At 40.8% G+C, this 7500-nt stretch overlaps 1 protein-coding gene across 1 annotated transcript in view; it reads right to left on the reverse strand.

Moving 5' to 3' along the window:
* The window catches only part of LOC137995848 (tenascin-like), a 17471-nt gene that overhangs the window by 7401 nt on the left and 2570 nt on the right, over positions 1 to 7500 (reverse strand). The window contains exons 3-9 of the mRNA XM_068841319.1: positions 7210 to 7341; positions 6311 to 6427; positions 3726 to 3836; positions 3251 to 3373; positions 2207 to 2314; positions 1342 to 1455; positions 1036 to 1176 (exon numbers count right to left, since the gene is read on the reverse strand). Of these exons, the coding sequence (XP_068697420.1) occupies positions 1036 to 1176; positions 1342 to 1455; positions 2207 to 2314; positions 3251 to 3373; positions 3726 to 3836; positions 6311 to 6427; positions 7210 to 7341 (846 nt within the window). The remainder of the gene's footprint in view (positions 1 to 1035; positions 1177 to 1341; positions 1456 to 2206; positions 2315 to 3250; positions 3374 to 3725; positions 3837 to 6310; positions 6428 to 7209; positions 7342 to 7500) is intronic.

Below are 7500 nucleotides of genomic sequence, written 5' to 3' on the forward strand. Positions count from 1 at the left end.
TTATTATTTTTATTATTATTGGATGCTCCAGCTTTCTGTCAACCAACAGGATCAGTTTTTTCGGACAAGTATGGGACTCATCTATTTAAGGATACCAGGGTGGCGCAGTGGTGAGAGCTCGCCTCCGTATCCCACTAATGTACGTGGCTCGTGGGTTCCATTCGCAGACTTGGCGTCATATGTGGACCACTTTGAACTTCAAAACGTTTGTTTATTGTAAATTCGTGATAAGAATCCCTTAAGGACGTTCGCGCCAATTGTTTCTGCGCATCCTTACTGCGCACGCAAATGCACTCGCCACGTCATACACGAGCGCGCGCGGTAAGTAATAAAATGAGAAATGACAGGGCGAAAGGCCATTGCTATAGCTTTGCCTGGATTTAACGGTCTTGGACTTTCGGTGACCCCTATTTTTCTTTCCAGAAACGGATTTTATTTACAATCATCTCCACGTTGTCCAAAAATGAACAAAAAATCAATGTGGGAAGTTAAAAAAATGTCAAGATTTCTGCTCACGGGACATCAAATTCTGCCATCTTGCGGCTGCAAGGCGCGTGAGACTGTGGTCGCTAAATGCGAATTTGATCTTTAAGGAACCTCAACAGTTGACTAAATTCACTTAATAAGTCCACTTAAACAATATTTGGCAGAGAAGATTTCACTTTAAAGATTTAATTGCAATATATTTGGGTTTACAGACACTGGCCTTTTTCGCTAACGAAGCCCGATTTTGTCACATTTTGGGTGTTTTTCCGGGCATGTTCTCTCCAAAACGATGTCGGTGACCCCCCCATTTTCTTTACATTTCTGACATAACTAACTTATCATCTTACAGTGGTAAAAGTTTCAGAAAAAAATCAATGTTGAAAAATTTTCGCGCGAACGTCCTTAAAAAGTTCTTAATTCCTACCAGTGGAATGCATTACGCAAAACCCCTGATAATTTATGATCTTAAAATTATTTACGACTTCCTCTTTCCACTCCTCCTAGCAACGTTTGCCTGAGTAAACAATCGATCGTAAATTTTGTCCTTACCTACGCACTCTGCGATGTGCGCGAGATAGTAATGACCTGGAAAGCATTTGCAATCTCTCAGGTGATTTAGGAAAGGATCCCTTAGACATATACCACGGGGACCACAGCTGTCTTTTTGCCAGTCCATACAATCTAACCCCTCTGAAAAAAAAATACACAAACTAGTCACCTTTCTGACAAAAAATAATTGGGTTGGGGTAGATTGACCAATGCGGCATGCCCGTGTCCTTCAAACCAACACGCACAATATGAAATATTTCAAAATATATCGCATCTTACACATAGTAAAATATTCAGGTGCCTTACTTCGACAGAACACTCCATCTCCAAGGCGTCTTCCTTGACAAATGCAATTTCCGTCTATGCACTTAGCGTCAGGATGGCAGTTTCTGTCGCCTACGCACGTTTTAGGCTTCACGCCTGCAACGCAAAATTTTTCCCCCGAGATTCAGATTTCCGCTTTGCTTTGAACTCTCTCTGTATCACAGCAAAGAAAGACTATAAAGACTCCGGTCATAGATGTCATTGGTCAACTTATTCGAGATGTTATTGATTGATTGTCAGTTTAGCCTAGATCTAATTGGCTGTGAAGACTAAACAGCTAGTGATTGGTGCATTTCGATCCGTCTATATGTTTAAGGTCTGTACTTGTATCGTTGATTACTTTGGGCAGTATTATGAAAGAGTAAATCAGTGTGTTGTTTGTCTGTTGTTGATTTCGTCGATGAGTCGTTCGTGGGGTGCGGGAAGTTGTAGGCATCGGTTTATTGGTGCCTGTTCGAAGTTGGTAAACCAGCTTTCCATTACGATCCGTTGGTAGTAGTTAGTGCTGTAGGTAACACATGCAGGAGAGTCCCAGTCGATTCTGTGGTTTGTCTGTAGATGGTGTTCAGCAATGTTATTGTTGATGTCACCGTTCCTTGTCGCTCGTCTGAGTTCAGTCAGTCTAGCGTTCAAATTTCTGCCGGTCTCACCGATATCAGTGGCCTGGCAGTCGCGGCATTTGATCTTATAAACTGTTCCTCGTCTGTCCTTAGGTTGGGCTTAGTCTTTTACATTAGTCAGTGGTTTTCGTAAGGTAGTGATGGGTCTGTGAGCATCACAGATGTTGTAAGGCTGTAGGATCCTAGCGATAATCTCTTTATTAGTGTTTAATTAACAGAGAAATTACCCCAGTTGGTGCAACGACCCTCGCTTCGGTACATTTCATCAAAGCATTCACATCTGTGATTTACGCATCTTGCTTTATGATGGGCGCAGTGGCCGTCTGTAAAGCACTCTTAGGAAGAAGAAAATAGAATTGACCAGATCATTATATATATATATATTAAATATATTGTTAGAAGCGGGTCAAATATTTTGGTTTATTGAGAATATTTTCAACAGAATATCGCGTTTCTGATCGTTCAATGACGAATGCATAAATTGGTTACAGAGTGCAAAAGAGGTTCGGAACACAATACGGAAGTTGCTATGGAAATAGCAATTGAGTAGTTTTGTTGAGTAAAAGTAAAGTCAAGTCAAGTAACTTTATTTAACGTCGGTAGTTCCTTCAAGCTACGAGGCTGGTTTCAATGGAAGCTGACGGACTGCGCCCTTTACCCCCCTCCCTCTGTCAGTGCTCCGTTTTACGGATATTTAAAGCTATAGCTACATGGATCAGAGGAAATTCGAAACAGACGTTGAAGTCACCGAGGATCGAACCGGGGACCTCTCGCTCCGAAAGCCGCGCACTAGCCAACTGAGCCACGACTGCTCCTAGTTGGTGATTGCAGGTATATAATTATAATAAATAACTTCCTCGTGCATTTCGTGATTCATGGCCACTTGGGATGTTTTCTTACTCAAATTGTACGAGCTGTAGGAGAGTGCAATTTTAAAAGATTTAAATACATGACTCGTGCCCACAAATCACGCACGAAATGTACTCGGGTTCATTCAATTTCCTTGTATGCTTACAATACTGATTGCTATGAATTGGTAATATTTTGGGTTACGTTATGCTTCCACCGACTGCTTTGAATCCGTGTGTCTTTTTTTGGGTCGCGATAAAAATGTTGTTTTTAATTCGCTTACTGTTTTGATACCGCTTTCTATTCAATTGAAGAGATGTTTGTACTTCAATCTTCTTACATAAATTCTTCCACCGTTACGTTTCCACTGTAAGTTTTTTAATCTTTTGATTTGCGATACTTGACTTTAAAGATGAACTTACCTACGCAGTTCCCATCTTTATCAACTCCAATCCTACAAATGCACCACAGATCTCCTGTTAAAAGATCGGTTGCGCAGTGATTATTGAATCCGCATGGATCAACTGGATAGCAAAGATCAAATCCTGGTTAACAGAAGAATGGAGTCAAATATTACCTCATTGAAGCATTTGGTCAGTGCTAGTAATAAGAGACCCCACTTCAGTGTCAGAAGCTGCAATTAAAATGGCTATTCTGGTACAGGGTCGATCACGGCCGACAGGCTCAAGTGGAAGTGTCAGTTCGTCCCACAAGTTCTCGCCTGAAAATTGTGATGTTGGTGTTTTATTAGGCATTCCTCATTTGATTTCTCTGCTTCAGACAGCTAATTAAGATAATTTAGGGTTGGCGTTTTGCACTGACACAGTCTGTCTATTGGTCGATCGTTCTGTAGTCTCAGTTTCTTAAACGTAAAAATGAAACAAGTTTCACACTTACTCTTTCGGCAATGTGCACCGTTTCCAGGTCCATCTTCGCAGACACAATATCCGTTCATACAACGAGCAAATGCATGACAATGTGACTTGTTTCTGCACTTTTTTCGGGGAGCTTTTATCAGAAAAAAAATCAAGACAAGCAAATCACATAGATGGAGCTAATGCGCAGACCCTAACACTTATACCGAAGCTCAATCAGTTCGAGGGAGGATTTTAAGAGAAAATTTAGGAGACAAAGAGGGAGTCGCCTTGTCTAGCCCTCGGAATATGTTAATGTTAGGTAAGTTATTTTTACAGTAGGTGTCACGAAAACAGATGTCTGTTTGCAGAGATGCCCGCAACATGAGAACAATTCAAAATGGCGTTTGAAGTGGAATTACGGCTTCTCGTTTCAGAAGCAAGGAAATTGGTAAATCTTGCCCTAAAACAAGGAGCGTGGGATAGATTCTACAGTTTCTTGAGAATCCAATGGCCTGTTAGATGAAGATTACGACTCGGAAAGCCAGACTGAATACCCAACAGCCGCCATTCAGGCCATTACACAATGCCCTGACAATGCCAGATAAGTTCGTATGAAGCCACGTTTAATGGTCGCGGATGTCTCGGGAAACAGACTTCGGATCTGTTTATCGCCGTCATCACTTTGGTCACAACCATTGTCATTATCGTTAGAGATATTTACTATCACGTTTACTGAAACGCGAACGGCAAAAGTGAGCACGTGACCATGATTTTCCCTCCATTTTTGGCGTTTGCCGGTGGCCGCTTAACGCTTAACGCTTCCCGTTTGCCGTTTCGCGTTTGCCGTATACATGGAATTTTCTTCTCGTTTTCTTCTACATAACAAGTTGTTTGAAGAAGAAAAAAAACCTAAAGGAGAACCCCAAAACCATTATCCGGTGAGTCAAACAAGGAAAAATTAGGTTTCATGGTTCTAGATCGTTCACAACTGACTCCTGACCGCAATTTCTTCACTCACAAAACGACTTCATCAAAACTCGCAAAATTTGACTGGTAAGGATTTTCATTTTATATAGCGTCTTTTTCTACAATGAATGTTTAGAAGCCTCCGAGTGTTTGTTTTGGAATACACGAAATGAACAGAGTTCATTCCAAGTTGCCGTGGATCACGCGAAGCCGCTTAAGTAACATAACAAGCTTCACTGCATTTAATTTTACGTGAAACGTGAAACGGCAGGCCGACTTTTGCCGTTTTATTCAAAACGTGATGCGAAATCTGTCTAACAGGGAGATACTGCAAACGTCAGATGTCTAAAATTTGCATTTTGCCAAAAATGGAAGAAACTAAGAGCGGGTGAGGTAAGAGAGCGGATCCCCATACAGTTTAAAATTTGTTCCAGACGCTTGAAATTTCAAGGTCATTTTCTAAAATAAGAACCTGTTTAATTTTTTAGGCTAAACTGGTTCTTATGTAAGGGGGGTGGGGGGGGGGGGTCGTCTAAAATGAGATATTTAGCCTAACGGGTTCTTAAATTCTGGGTTCTTAAATGTGGGTGTTGACTGTATTCCAAGTAGAATACTCGGCCATGCACTCCAAAACACATCAAAAAAATTGCGGCCACGTGGCTATATATGATAAGTTCAAACAAGGGCAAAATACCTCGATGTTCTTAAAGCGCCAAAAAGGGTTAGGGATCCCATAGCGATGATAGTCACTGACTTACCTAGCCACGTAGCCGCAAAAATGCGTAGCCACAGTTTAAGCATTTGCACGTTAACAGCGTACTTGCTCAGTCACCCTCACTCGCTTAGCCAATAAGTTGCCGTAGCTACGCGGCTTCGCGTCTTTGCGGCTACACGACAATATAAGTTTCGATTGTACTTGACGATCATCGCTGTGCGATGCTTCACACTTTTCAACGCTTTAAGAGCGAGGTATACCCTAGTTCTTTTTTCCATTGTTAACTTTGCATGTAGCCACGCAGCTACGTCAGTGTTTTGGAGTGGCCGGGAAAACATTTGTAATATTCATGTTTTTGGATACTTCGCCTTTAATGTACAACATTAACGAGATTGGAATAATTGCAAGGCATCAAAGACAGCACAAAGTTATGTCTTGAAGGAGCTTCAGTAAATTTTCGCTGCCGTAGCCGTCATCATTTCTTAAACTCCATATTACTGCTATTTAGATAAAACTAAGGAGGCAGTGCAGCTCAGTGGTTAGGGCCCGGATATTCCGGGTTCGAGACTCGTTCTGACCACTCGTTGAATTTGTTCCTGGAAGTCCTTGGTTCAAATACTCGGCTGCACTTGTAAATAGCCAACTGGTTTGAATAGACCATTTTCGAATTCTCACGGCTGGACTAGATCTAGCATGAAATGGAGGCTAATGCGGGCAAATCTTTTCGAATGCAAATTAATTTGCACGCATTAGCCTCCATTTCATGCTAGATCCAGTCCAACCGTTAGAATACGAAACTGGCCTCATAGTTAACAGTTGTTGTTGTTGTTTTATTCTGTCGTTTTGTTGATTGTGTTTCATTGGCCCTGAGAAGACTCTATGCCCGGAAGTGCTCAATTAAGTATGTATTGTATTGTAATTAAATTCGCAGGAAATTTTCTTACCTCTAAAGCAGAGTTTCCCATTACCAAGAAGTTCGAATTTACAATGACAAACAGTATCCTTACAGTATGAATAACCAGGACATTCGCTGTGTGTCTTGCATGCGATGCGCCCAGATTCTATTATCGACAAAAATAATGTGAGAGGGAGATCTGTATGGGTAGATTAATCATTATTCTTTATCTGATCGGGTCTCATCAATGCAGATGAGCCTTCGATTGAAAAAGCAAGATTTTCAAGTTATCAACACCCGAAAATGCAGACGTAGAAGAAGACTTTTGGAAATGGTTTCAAAAGTGCAGCCTATGTTTTCAAAACGCAGTTCGGACAGGAAAAAAGGGAAACCTCTACCCACATATTGGTGTGGATAGGTGAAAACAAAGACTTTTGAAAACGATGACGAAAGATGCGTGGACTGGAAAGTTTTGAAAACTGTTTTTAACATTTTTTGTTGAGCACAAACAACACTTCAGGTAAAAATGCTTTAATTGTATTATTTTATTGTGTAATTATAACAGCACTAAGATGTCTTGGATTTTATCGAAATTATGCGAAAGATGTAGATATTAATGATCATTCAGTTTGTCTGGGTCCCATGTGTAATATTTTGCTTCATTTTCGCCAAGATGAAAACGCAGAGTTTTAATACGCATTTGTGTGTGGGTGAGGCCTGAATTACGAAATTTTTGTGGCTAATTATGGTATCAATTGAACTGTATCGCAATTTACAAGGTATAACTTGGACCTGTGACCTTTGTTCTACAACCATCGAGAGTTAATCTTGAGCTTTTTTTAAGCTTAAGATTGTCTGAATACTGCAATTCTGCAATGCTACAAGTGTCGCTTGTTGTCACGACCCTTGCAAGGTTTAAGAAACTGCAGAAGTAAAACTAAATCTTACCAGGCTCACAATGAACTCCTTTTCCAATTAAGCCTGTTTTGCACTGGCATCGTTTGGTCTGGACATTGCAGAAGGCCAGATGATGTGGACAGTGATAGTTGGTTAAACAAGGTCGCATGCCATTTTGATCATCTATGAGAAAGATATTATCTATAATTTAAGAATTTCAACTGTCTTTAATATTTCAGGAAAAGCCGTTCTGTGAGACACGGTTTTGTTCAATGAATGTGTACAGTGCCCGTTCCGAAGAGTGTTGTCCAATTCTTGGTTTGCGTCTACGCGATGAGACTG

Source organism: Montipora foliosa, chromosome 3 (genome assembly GCF_036669935.1).
Source record: "Montipora foliosa isolate CH-2021 chromosome 3, ASM3666993v2, whole genome shotgun sequence".
NCBI lineage: Eukaryota > Metazoa > Cnidaria > Anthozoa > Scleractinia > Acroporidae > Montipora > Montipora foliosa.